The 14,205-nt window shown below is 34.6% G+C and overlaps 1 protein-coding gene across 2 annotated transcripts in view; it reads left to right on the forward strand.

Moving 5' to 3' along the window:
* TRAPPC8 (trafficking protein particle complex subunit 8) overlaps positions 1–14,205 on the forward strand; it is a gene marked incomplete at its 5' end in the record, with an annotated part of 72,676 nt that overhangs the window by 19,712 nt on the left and 38,759 nt on the right. For both annotated transcript variants that reach the window (XM_081097593.1, XM_081097594.1), the window contains 7 exons: positions 1,189–1,342; positions 3,847–3,940; positions 4,394–4,650; positions 5,473–5,588; positions 6,308–6,458; positions 9,158–9,258; positions 10,980–11,085. In XM_081097593.1, coding sequence (XP_080953719.1) covers positions 1,189–1,342; positions 3,847–3,940; positions 4,394–4,650; positions 5,473–5,588; positions 6,308–6,458; positions 9,158–9,258; positions 10,980–11,085 — 979 coding nt within the window. The remainder of the gene's footprint in view (positions 1–1,188; positions 1,343–3,846; positions 3,941–4,393; positions 4,651–5,472; positions 5,589–6,307; positions 6,459–9,157; positions 9,259–10,979; positions 11,086–14,205) is intronic.

Genomic DNA, 14,205 nt, shown 5'->3' on the forward strand with positions numbered 1-14,205 from the left:
TGTTTAGCAGTATCATTGGTAAATCGAGTTTAGTTTATTGTACTTGAGTATATGTACATGCATGTATCCTTCCTTATATCTGTGTTTATAGAAATTTATAACTACTTTACTTTTCTAGCCTTAATTTTATAGTATGTACTATGGTTTAATTGTGTGCTAGGCTTGTTATTTGCATAGTATTAGCAATTTAAACATGATATATAGGGGTGTTTTTTTGTTTTTGCATCAGATGGCTGATTGACTAAAAAAAATACCTGTTTTGTTTGTTTGTTTTTGCATCAGATGGCTGATTGACTAAAGAAAAAAATACCTGTTTAAACTAGATTAGCTCGAACTACCAAAATTTCATTTTCCATCAGAATGTACTGTTTGCTTCTTAGGCTGTTTTGTCATTTGAATTATTTTGTTTCCCACCGGCGAGGAGGTTTAGCTAACATAAAGTATGGAAATCAAAATGCTTTTTGTTACATCTGATATACTGCTCATGGATATAGCTATTATACATTTTGTAAGAAAAATGGAATGATTTTATGTAATACATTCTGTGGCTGCTCTTGAGTTTCCTCTTTCTTCTGTACTGTGTCCCTTTGGAGACAGCTAAGTGAAGGGTAAACTGGCAGCTAAAGATTTGTAAGTGTGGGGTACTATACTTTTCTATTTTAGCACTTGGGTTTTTGATAAATGTCTGTTCTCTAAGACAGAATTTCCCAAAGTCATATTTCTTGAAATCCTCAGAGTTGAAACAGTTAACAGTACTGTTTGCTGCTCTTTGTAAATTCATAGTGCACATTAATAAATGGAAGACTTAGAGATGGTTTGTTGCAAAGAAACGGACTGTTTACTGTAATTTCCCAAACTAGTTTGACCACCAGAACTCTCTTTGAGTAACATAGGGGTAGCTTGCAAAATTTTATTCCATGAAACACTTTGGGAACCTTGCTTTATCCAAGCTAGATGAATTTCAGTTAAGATCATTATCTTTGTTTTCAGTTCAAAAAATCAGTCCATTGAGCCACACCCACCGGGCAACACACTGTTAAAAAAGCATTGAAAATTAGTCTATCTCTAATTTTCTGTTCTGCCCTTTTAGGGGATTATTTTTACATCATCTTAAAATTATTTTAGTATCTTTTATTGCTTAAAGTCTGCTCCCTACTTACTATAAACGTTTTTAATTTTTTAATTTAGAGCTGAATCCATTTATGAAGAAATGAAACAGAAATATGGAACTCAGGGTTGCTATTTACTTAAAATTAATTCTCGAACATCTAATCAAGCATCAGATGAACAGATACCAGATCCTTGGAGTCAGTATCTTCAGAAAAATAGTATTCAAAACCAGGTATATGTAAAAAACAACAATGAAGCAAACCATAAAAGCTCTATTTCAGTTTTATGACATAATGGTATCTGTAGAATTTTTTTATATTTTAGTTTAACTAATATAATTAATAATATTTATTTTGGAATCTGGCTAGCTTTCATTCATCACCATGTGAACTCTTAAATCAGTGGTTCAAAGCTATTTTTAACTAATAATAATCCCTATGTTACTCCTTTCAGGCACATACTATCAATGTTAATTGATCTTTTTTCCTTAAAAGATGAAAAGTGAATTACACATTGAGAATTGAATTATGTACATTTAATTCATTATGAACGCTTACAGTCAGTTCTTTATTATTCACATGCTCTGGGGTTGCCTTCCTTCATTTTCAACATGCTGTTCTTATGGCCACCTTTTAGAGCTCATACTTTTTTAGGTGGTGGGTGGGCTTTTTTCCATAACTTTCCGTGATTCTTTTCCTTGGAATTTTCAGGAAGTGTTTCTTCCTAATCTACTTCCTTAATCTAGAGTTCTATACTAATGTTAACTGTTGTCTGAAATGGGTTGGTATATGGTTTCACACGGTCAAACTTTCTAAAAAAATATGTTTTTATTGATTTTTTTAGAGAGCAATGCGAGGGGGAGAGAGTGAGAAATATTGATGAAAGAGAAACATCGATAGGCTTCCTCCTGCACAACTCCTGTTAGGCATCGATCCCACAGCCTGGGCCTGGGCCATGACCAGGAATTTAACTGGTGACCTCTTGGTGCATAGCACTAGGATCAGTCCATTGAGCCACACCCACCGGGCAACACACTGTTAAAAAAGCATTGTCTACCGCTTGGTAGTAAATAGTCAAATGACAAGTTCCTAAGATTAGTTAAGATAATCCAGAGTTGACTGTTTTTTGTTTAGAAGTAGGATTTCTTAAGTAAATGGAAAATATTTTTATTTTGTATAATTAAATAACATTATATTCTCTATATGTGATCTTTTAAAAAATATCAATTATAAAGTTTAACTTTTGATCTACTGTAAATATTTAATAATCTGTTTATTTGCCCTTTTTGATCCACATATAGTTCTGAACTGATATTTGCAATATTAAGATGATTACTGACCATCTTTAAGATAATGCTGGGGGAAGGTAGAAAGAAAGAACCAGTTGGATGTGAAAGGGCTCTGTTTTAAAATGGTCCTAAGGCCACACTCAGAATAGGAATAGTAGTGGAATATTCAGTTTAGAGCCCAGTATCTAAGGTTGAGAAGGGCAACATAAGTCAGACTGTTCAGTTTGAGAACTTTTAACACAAGACCAGAGGTATCAACAGTTTTATAGCTTATAACGCTAGAGGCCACGATTGGAGGATAGTTTAAACGTTACTGAATCTAACCCCTGTTTTAATGCTTTCCTTTCCTTTGAACCTATGAATGAATGACCTCAGTTACAGTACGCACTATCTTCCCAGGTGACCCTTTCCATGTCTGAACAGCTTGAGGGTCAACCAAGAATTTTCTCCTTTTGTTTGTACTCATTTGTCCTGTGAGGACTGTATAAGTTTTCTGTTAAGACAACTTTTAAGCCGAAACCGGTTTGGCTCAGTGGATAGAGCATCGGCCTGCGGACTGAAGGGTCCCAGGTTCAATTCCGGTCAAGGGCATGTACCTTGGTTGCAGGCACATCCCCAGCGGGGAGTGTGCAGGAGGCGGCTGATCGATGTTTCTCTCTCATCGATGTTTCTAACTCTCTATCTCTCCCCCTTCCTCTCTGTAAAAAATTAATAAAATATATTTTAAAAAAAAAGACAACTTTTAAAATATAGGAGGATGGCGTTCATGTCCCCTTCTGTATTTTTCCAGGCTAAATATACCAAGTTTCTAAAAAAAATTTCTTAAAGGGTTTAGACTTTTGTCAAGATCACTTTCCCGTTATTAAATTGTATTTTATATAGAATTTGGAATATTTGGAATAATACCTCACACTCACTGGTCTCATTGACTACACCAAGTATATTTAGTTTGTTTTCTTTGTTGACTGAGAAAACAGTGTATTTGTTCAAATAAGCATTGCATTGGATATTTTTCCAAAACATTTTGATATGTTCAGTATGCATTTCAACTTATTAACCCTGGGTTCATGGCCAGGAGATTCCCTGCCATCTCTTTTTTCCCCTGGCTTGACCTTAGTAGTACATTTCTTTTGCTGTTATTCCTTACTTAGATGCATACACAGATATTCATATTGGCTTGTACCCATCACATATAAACAGATAAACTGGGATGGAGATAATTTGATTCCAGAAGAATCAGGGTAATAGATTGGATGTGAAAGTAAATTTAAGAATATAGTAGGTGTGGACTGGAATGCTAGAAAAAGCTGTATAGAAAAAGAAGAAAAGAGTCTTGCTGTAGCAAATAAATGAGGCTTACAGTTAGCAGAGCAGCCATATTTGTTGATGGATTTAGAGTTATCTTAGATTAAGTATAAGTGCTAATGCTGTTTATTTTGTTTTGATAGGAATCATATGAAGATGGCCCTTGTACTATATCTTCAAATAAGAATTCTGATAGTAACTTGCTTTCATTGGATGGATTAGATAACGAAGTCAAAGGTCTTGATACCCTTTCTGTAAATTTCTCTTTTTGATTGAAAATATGCACTGTTGTCAAAACATGCTAAACTTTATAGATTAAAGATAGGGGAAATATTCATAATAAAAAAGATAATCTACAGGTTAGCTTTTCTGAAGATTTTATTGAGACATTTGGATTGTTTTTATTTGACATTTAAATTTTATTTTATGATTATTGAAAATAATTCTTTATATCTAAAAACTGTATTTTTCCTGATTTATTTACATGACTTTTAAAATTTCTATTATGCTTAACAAGTAATAACCCAAGCCCTGTAATTTTAAAGGGGAAAAGATTAATGTTATTGTATCATAGATGTCTAAGATATACAGAAAAATAAAGGATTCCAACATTCTTTTTTTTCTTTAACAGTATGATAGTAATATTGTTACATTAACAATAGAGTAAAAGAAAGGTCTTTTTTTCAGTAGATGGCTTACCAAATAACTTTAGAGCCCACCCACTTCAATTGGACTCATCTAGTGACCCTTCTAACAACATTGATGGCCCAGATCATGTAAAATCTGCCTCCTCATTACATGAAACAAAGAAAGCAAATCCTGGAATTATTCATGGTGCATGCTTAACCCTTACTGATCATGATAGAATTCGACAGTTTGTACAAGAATTCACATTTCGGGGCCTTTTGCCACATATAGAGAAAACAATTCGGCAATTAAATGATCAGGTAAGATTTGTTTCTTTTTAGATTAATATTTTTTTTTTTAAAATATATTTTATTGATTTTTTACAGAGAGGAAGGGAGAGAGATAGAGAGCCAGAAACATCGATGAGAGAGAAACATCGATCAGCTGCCTCCTGCACATCTCCCACTGGGGATATGCCCGCAACCCAGGTACATGCCCTTGACCGGAATCGAACCTGGGACCCCTCAGTCCGCAGGCCGACGCTCTATCCACTGAGCCAAACCAGTTTCAGCTAGATTAATATTTTTTAAAATTTTAGTACATTGTACACTTGAGAATATAATAGTATAAGTTTTTAAAAAGTATTTAAAATGTTTTGTTTTTTTTCTGCCGAACCGGTTTGGCTCAGTGGATAGAGCGTCTGCCTGCGGACTGAAAGGTCCCAGGTTCGATTCCGGTCAAGGGCATGTACCTGGGTTGCGGGCACATCCCCAGTAGGAGATGTGCAGGAGGCAGCTGATCGATGTTTCTCTCTCATCGATGTTTCTAACTCTCTATCTCTCTCCCTTCCTCTCTGTAAAAAATCAATAAAATATATTTAATAAAATGTTTTGTTTTTTTTTTAAAGAAAGACCAATATTAGGTTTTAGTAGCATTACTATCTCTAATGAAATTCTGTTAAATCATTTTCACTAGGGATTTTTCAGCATATTCAACAGTTTATAAAAAAAATCAGTGTTGTTAAAAATAAATATTTTCTTACTATTAAAGCTTTTTTACTTATTTAGAATAGTTTTCTTTTGTATGTAAAATAAAAATATTAAATTCTCATATTTGTCAATGTATTTAATCTTTTCTTTTAGCTTATATCAAGAAAAGGTTTGAGTCGATCTCTATTTTCTGCAACTAAAAAATGGTTTAGTGGCAGTAAAGTTCCAGAAAAGAGCATTAATGAGCTGAAAAATACATCTGGATTGCTGTGAGTGAAATAGTATCTTTTTTTTTTCTCCCCGTGTTTAACTCTATAGTGTTTGGCTATACGATGACCTGTAAAAATATGACTGTTTTTACACTTTCTTACTTTCACATTGGTCAAAACTCAGGTAGGTAAGAACAGTGACTATAGGTAAATTCCATTAATTAAAAAAATTTTTAAAGTAATTGGGTGTCTAAAAATAAAGAAGATACCTGGGAGTCACTTTACGTTGGTTCTGTTTTCCTATTTGTAAAAAGGTGCTTTTTTGTGTGTCTTTGTAAGATTAGGTGTTCATTAATGATTCTTCTGTGGTAAAATATTGTGGTCTTGTGATTCTAAGACAGCCTGTACTTAGAACATTTTATTTAATATAAGATATTGTTTTAAGGTAAAGTAAAAGCACGTTTTGGATTTAAATTTTTTTCCTGGTTGTACATAAAACTGGTATTAGCTATTTACTTCATAATTTGACCATGGAGAAAGTGTTTGCCTGTTGTTGAGAAGTTCTCAGTATAGGGGTATAAATTATTTAAATATAGATATAACTATAGTTCCAAATATCTTTGAGACATGACACTCTTTCCTTGGAGATAGGATTTTTGTAAAACATGATCGGTTTTTACAATGTTCTGGGCAGTTAAGCAGCTATTAAACATTTGATAATACTTAGTGGTGTATGGGTCATAAATCACAAATTACTTTCTTATATTTTGTATTTATAGGTATCCACCAGAAGCACCAGAGCTTCAAATCAGGAAAATGGCTGACTTATGTTTCTTGGTGCAGCACTATGATCTGGCTTACAGTTGTTATCATACTGCAAAGAAGGATTTTCTTAATGATCAAGCTATGCTTTATGCAGCTGGTGCCTTGGTTGGTATTCTGTATAATTTATTTCCGCTACCATAGCTGTAGAAATTTCTGCTAATGAAATGGCAAACAAAATACCTAGGGATAAAGTTGTACTCAAAGAGCATACAATGCTTTATAGGTTTTGAATTAGCTGAATTGATGGATTTTCCTCAAGCTAGTGCTTTTAAACATGGTAGTAGGTAAAGGTTGATTTCTTAGTTTTGATTAACACTTTCTAATTTTTCTGTATGTTTTCAAAATTTAATTCCAATTTCAGTTACTATATTCAAAGTGTAAAGTTTACTTTTTTTAGAAGATGCTTTTATTTTGGACTTCTTGAATAGTCTTTTAAAATTGCTTGAAATTTTTTTTTCCTGATGTAAGACTATAAATTGGTTAAGAACATGTACTTTGACGTAAGACAGACTGTTCTCTTATGTAAATTACTGAGTATTTGTAAGTTTCGGTTTTCTTGTCTATAAAATATAAATCCTAATGGCACAGGATTCAGTAAGGTATAAGGCATGTAAGGTGCTTAGCATACCTCTTTGTATGTAATAAGCTGTCAGTTAGCATTGTACCACCTATGGTACAACGTCAGTAATTGGTATGTAAACTTAGGTGTTTTAGAAAGAATTTCCTATACCTGTTATCACCTTTCAGTATTTTTGAAAAGTTGTTTTAAATATATATATAAAATTTGCTTCCTGTGCCTAGAAAAGAGTAAAACTAGCATTGTTACTTTCTACTTAATCTTCTTTAAAACATGCAAGCTTATAAACAAAAGTGTGAAGAACAAACTGTATAAGAACTTAACCCCAAAATGCCGGGGAGCGCGATCGCGCTCCTCTTGCTCCTCTTGCCTTTCGCCAAAAGTGCTGGGAGCTCTATCGCGCTCCTCCTGCAGTGTCACTATTAGATGCTAGTAGTTCACTCTTTATGTGGGGAAAAAAATTTAAAGACCTTAACTCAAAATGCCTTGGCAATTTTAGCATCGTTCCTAGGATATTGGTTGGCACTCAAAGGGTTAAAATACTCCGTTGGGCCATTATGATGTAGACACTTGTTTAATTGCTTCTGTTTTGTATTTTATAATCCTATGTATATATAAAACTAAAATGGGTAATTTAAAAATGTGAAGCTAAAATAGCAAAATTATATTACAATTCCCTTTTATTTCTGTAATATTTTCAGTGAAAAAGTCAACTAACTTGTTGACCATCTTGTTCAGGAACAGAAAATATGCTGTGTTCAAGTGTTTTAAAAAATTATGTGAGCCCTGACTGGTTTGGCTCAGTGGATAGAGCGTCGGCCTGTGGACTCAGGGGTCCCGGGTTCGATTCCAGTCAGGGGCATGTACCTTGGTTGTGGGCACATGCCCAGTGGGAAGTGTGCAGGAGGCAGCTGATCGATGTTTCTCTCTCATCGATGTTTCTAGCTCTCTATCCCTCTCCCTTCCTCTCTGTAAGATATTAATAAAATATATTTTAAAAAAAATTATGTGAACTGTTCTTGGTTAGACATTCTCTGATTTTTCTATTATAGTCATCTAATGTAAGTTACTGACATCACACATACTGAATGTCATCTCATTAATACCTTATAACATAGGTTTAAATTTACAATTATTAAATTTTACATAATGTACCTGCAAATTTAATGTTTGTATGGAGGTAAAAATCTTCTAAAGATATGGCAAAAATTTCTATGATTTTATGACACTTAAGTTTTTTCATTTTTTATCTGTAGTATGATAAATACTGCCTTAAGCCATTTATTTATTTATTTATTTTTTTAAAAAAATATATTTTATTGATTTTTTACAGAGAGGAAGGGAGAGAGATAGAGAGCTAGAAACATCGATGAGAGAGAAACATCAATCAGCTGCCTCCTGCACATCCCCCACCGGGGACGTGCCCGCAACCCAGGTACATGCCCTTGACCAGAATCGAACCCGGGACCCTCCAGTCCGCAGGCCGACGCTCTATCCACTGAGCCAAACCAGCCTCGGCAAGCCATTTAGATGAAGATATTAATAGTAGCTATATAAGAGAAAATAGTTTAGCACTGAAAAATAAAGGCTTATTGCTATGACATAATGTGTGCGTGCGTGAAAATCCTGGTAGTCTGTAAAAGCTGCCCTAAAAGTAATGGGCCTTGAGGAATCGGAACAGTCCTCTTAAAACATGTGTCTCTGTAACTGGAACACAGACAAAAACATAAGTAGTAAGTATGTATTTTTTGTATAATATAAGTATAGTATAATTCTACATGGTCAATATATTTGATATTTTTATGCAACATAGAACTATGTAAATTCATTATATTAAAATATAAACTAGTTAAGAAAATACATTTCAGAGCTGTAGAATATTTTGTCACACATGGATATGACATAGTTTTATTTGGTTTATTCACTAAATTTTGGAGCAGGCACTTCTGGGTGCTGAGGATACAGAGGAACTTTGAAACATACAGTTCATATTGTCATGGAAATCATAGTCTGTCTCATTTAAATACTGAATAACAGACTTGGGAATTTGACTAGAGAATTTAAAATTTAAAAGCTTTAAGTATATTTTTAAAGTCAGTGTTAGGCTATAAAATTTGTACATGCACATGCATAAAAATCTCATCAAATTTCATTCCAGTATTTAGGCTTCCTGAATGCTGAACCACAAGCGTTTCTGAAATAGTGTAAATAATGTCTTTTCTTCCAGGAAATGGCAGCAGTGTCAGCTTTTCTTCAGCAAGGAGCAGCGAGGCCATACCCTGCACATTACATGGATACGGCAATCCAAACGTACAGGGATATCTGCAAGTAGGTGACTAGAATATTTATGTTCTTTCCATTTAGAAGTAAATTGGCATTTATATTCTTATTGAATATAAATGGTTCTGTGTTTTTCATGCAAGTTAATATAGTCAGAGACAAGATGAGGTAATTTTCTGAAACTAGTGTTTCCTATTTTATTTGGATTTGTGCTCAGGAATTGGTTATGTGTAATGTCGAGGCTACATGTTATATTGCGGGTGATTTGTATTGTGGGAACATCTAACCTTAACCGCTGTTAAACCAGGAGTTAGCCATTTTGAACTTTCCAGGTTAAATAGGCAAAACACAAACAGTTCAATAATAGTCCAGGGAAGGAAATGAGAGATGTTTTGTACACATCGTGAGAACTGTTAGAACTCATTACTTATAATGAGACTGTGAGCTGGTCCAGAAGTAGTCAGGGAGTTTCATGGGATGGTTGGGGAATAGACCTTGAAAGAAAGGTGGTTGGGATTTGATGGACATAAAGACAATTCAGAAATTGTGATTGGCAGGAATGATGTTTTGGATGCTGCCTGACTAGAGAAAGGGAATTGAGCCCTGGCGAGGTTAGGGGGTTTGAGAGTATTAAAAGTGTTGGGTGGTGCATATGGTAAGATGGTATGCGAGAAATCACTGTGGGGAGCCTCAACCCTCTATTGTTTAAGCTGAAGTTAAGAGTTACGTAGTAGTAAATGGGAACTTACTGAATATTTGAGTACAGCCTTGACATAATAAAAGTTGTTTTTCAGGAAGATTAATTTGACTTTTCTATGTAGCATGCATGGGTTGTCTTAGAATGTTGTTGGAGTATAAGTAGTACTTGTCATGGTGTTATATTTACAGCACAACACTAATACTAATAATTGACATTTATTGAATGTTCAGCATTTGCTACTATGCCGAAGTAGTTTACATGCTCATTTAATCTTTTCTTTTTATATATACTTTTATCGATTTTTTACAGAGAGAAAGGGAGAGGGATAGAGAGTCAGAAACATCAATGAGAGAGAAACATCGATCAGCTGCCTCCTGTACACTCCCCACTGGGGATGTGACTGCAACCAACGTACATGCCCTTGACCGGAATCGAACCTGGGACCCTTGAGTCCGCAGGCCGACGCTCCATCCACTAAGCCAAACCGGTCAGGGCATCATTTAATCTTAAGCCTATAAAATGGTACGATTATTATCTGTATTTTACAGATGAGAAGACTGAAACTTAAGAGTTTAACTTGCCCAAGGGCACACAGCTAGTAAATGGTGGAGCCAATATTGAATTTTACCTATTATACCTTATGTAATCTATTTGAGAATAGATTTGGAGATTCTGGCAGGAGATACAGCTTTCTGTGAAGAAAGAGGAAGGATTGAAAGAGACTGAAAAAGAGCTAGGAGAGTGAGGTAGCAAAGGGAGCCAGAAATAAGAGTGAAAAGTTTGTATTCATTTCTGTTCCGAGCAAGTTTTATTTGTTAAATAGCTGCTGGTTTATGGATACTAGATAAGTCTTAGCGTTTTGCACACTGGAAATGTTACTTTACTTAGTAATAGTTATGAGAATTCTTAGGGTTCTTTTAAACTTTTTTGGTAAGTGGAAAACAAGGACATGGATTTCTTTTTACTCAAAAACTAGAATTGGAAATGTTTGTTGAACACATAGTTGCTATGATGTATAAAGATATTATTGTAGTGCTAATTATATTTTTCTTGTCTTTTATTTTTTTAGGAATATGATATTGGCTGAAAGATGTGTATTGCTTAGTGCTGAAATCTTAAAAAGCCAAAGCAAATATTCAGAGGCTGCAGCTCTTCTAATACGGTTGACCAGTGAGGTACTGAAACTGTGTAGTATTTGTTTTAATTAGTGTTATTTCATAATTTTTAGAAAGTGTCCCCCTTTTTTTGAGGATGTGTAAAGCAAAATTAGAGAGGAATCTCTCTTTGGGAATTTATAACATGGCTACTTTAGTTATTTGAATAAATTTTATATGCAATATTTTATAAACTGATTTTATTTATAGATTTAAGTCTACATTATTATTAACCACAAACGTGTTGTATATATTCTGTGAATTAGGTTGTGACCTATGCATAACAACAATTAAACAAGCTTGTGCATCATTCCTCATGTAAAATTGATACTTAAAAGAGTGATCACTCAGGAATTTTTAATCTTATTTTAGTAGTATGATGTTAAAAAAAATTACCATAAGCGTTTAAAAAATCTATATGAATATTTCAAAATAGAAAAAATAATCCATTTATAGTTGCCATTAAAGATTTATAACATTAAGTTGCATTTCTACAGACTTGTAAAGAATGATAGTAATTTATTTAAAAGTATGTTTAAAGACACATTTTTTTAGATGAACGTGCATAAGAACAGAAGAACGAAATCAAACACCTCCTTTGCTCCTTAAATTTTAATGTAATGTACACATTTTTATTTATTTATTATCATCACCCGAGGATATGTTTTTATTGATTTTTAGTGAGAGAAGAAGGCAGAGGGAGAAAGGGAGGGAGAGAGGAAAAGAGAGAGAGAGAGTGAGAGAAACATCAATATGAGAAACATCCATCAATTGCTCCCCGACCAGGGATTGAACCTGTAACCTGGTATATGGGATGATGCTCCAATCAACTGAGCCACCCGGCCAGGGCTATTACTATTCACTATGATTTTACTTTTTGGACCATTCTGTACTTTTCACTCTATATATTTTGGGGGGTGATTTGTTCATAGGCATGATTTTCACTCTCAAATCTGTCTCCAGCCCTGACTTTTTGAGTTTTAGATTTGTATGGCCAACTGCCCTTTAGACTTATCTTTAAGTTGACATACCAATGAGTAGACATATAAACTTCCTTACCTTATAGATCATGATCTTAAATGGTCATAACCAGGTAGCTTCTCATTTGCTCAAGGTTTTGAAACTAGTTGAGATGCGCCCATATTCTCTTACCTGTCAGTAACACAATTGGGGGAGGGGGTGATTAACTTCTTAAATATCCCTCCTTAATGTCCTTTCTCTGGCCCTTTTTCTGTTATGTCCTTCATATAGTCATCTGCAGTACACCAGGTTGTCCTAAGTGTCTGCCATGCCCTCTCTTACAGTGCTGTGAGACCTGACTTGTCATATTACATTTAAGTTATGAGCTTTTGAGAGTAGGGGACTGTGCTACCTTCTATATTTTTATCCTTAGTGCCTAACACAGGGCTTGGCACATGGTATGTGATTTACAAATGTTGAACTGAACCTTAATTGTTTTCAAAAGGTTTCTGTATGATATAACTAATTAGGTTGAGAGATGATATTAAAAATGTTTAATAATTGATTCTGCATGAACACTGACCAGTATGAACTGTTGCCAGACATAAACTGTTTGATAGAGCTGAATATAGGCTCCTGTGTGTTGATGTTCTGTAATATAATAAGTAATCTTTACTTGGGTTTGAGTGTGTTGCTGTTGTTTTCAACCTAGGGATTCTCAGTGAATATAAAAGGAATTTGTGGTTTAGGAGCTTGGATAAAATTTTTTTAGAGCAAATTCTTCTGTCTGCATTTTAACCTTGTAATTTTCTGTCCTTGTTCTCTTTTCCTTTCTATCTCTTTGCTTTCACCTTTCTTTTTCAAACTTGGATGATTTATTTGTCATGAAATTCTAGCAAACTTATCATTGTCATTTACTACTTTGGAGTAATGTGTGGCTTCTATTTCTCTAGAAATTGTGATTCTCAGTGGCCTTCTCTGCTGTACCTTTCAGATATTTCTTTGAGACAGTTTAAAAGTAAAGACTTCTAGGCATAATGTATATAAAGTTACGTTAAATTTTAACTAATGTGTATTTATTGTATGTATTTCATTAACTAGGAGGGCTGCATAATATCGTCAAAAGTTCACTCGTCTTGAGGATAGGGAACTGCGTTACATACTCTTGACATTTATGAATTGTGCTTGTTAGATTTTGCTAATACCATTATAGCAAAAGAAGCTGGGAGGCCTGGGTGAAAAGAGCTGTGCTTTGACTTTCTATTTTGGACTGCAAATGGATGGGCAAGTGGATGGTATATTGTGTTGTTCTTAGCGTAGCGGAACAGTCTCAGCTTAATGACAAGGCATGCCACATTCACCTCCACATAGGAGAGTGGGCTGGAACTTGCTGTTTAAGAAGGGATGCTTTTTCTCTGCTTGTGTCTGTTTCTATGTTGAACATTTATTCTAGTCTTATAGCTCTTTTTGTCTACTACTGCATTTAAAGACATTAAATCAGTTTCCCAGGGAGAGTAATAGCAACAGTTTTTATAAATTTCTCCAGGTTGGGAGGAACTGTCCTGTGTTAAATTGATCAGCTGGTAGCACCTTTCCTGGTAACCTCACAATTGTGTGAAGAAAAAAATCTTACAGCCATCCTGGGAGTTGATTTCAGTTAAGCTTGTGTTTATTCACAAGATGGAGGTGTTTATTCACGCCTCCTAGCTTAGATGATTTCCCCCTATATTTATCCTCATAATTTAAGTTAACGTTGCCCTTTCAGCTTTTTTTTTTTTTAAACATTCTCCCGAAGGCAGGGTTTTTAAAAAATATATATTTTATTGATTTTTTACAGAGAGGAAGAGAGAGGGATGGAGAGTTAGAAACATCAATGAGAGAGAAACATCGGTCAGCTGCCTCCTGCACACCCCCCACTGGGGATGTGCCCGCAACCAAGGTACATGCCCTTGACTGGAATCGAACCTGGGACCCTTCAGTCCTCAGGCTGATGCTCTATCCACTGAGCCAAACCGGTTAGGGCCCTTTCTGTTTTTGTTAAAATTACCTCTTGTTTGTGGACAAAGTTTATAGGCTAGAGTTCTTGTTAAAGTGGTATCATAGGTTTGTTTTTTTCTTCTTCTTCCTTATAGTATATACTAGAGGCCTGATGCATGAAATTTGTGCAGGGGGCTCGGCCAT

This window comes from Myotis nattereri (genome assembly GCF_964212035.1).
Source record: "Myotis nattereri genome assembly, chromosome: 8".
Lineage (NCBI taxonomy): Eukaryota > Metazoa > Chordata > Mammalia > Chiroptera > Vespertilionidae > Myotis > Myotis nattereri.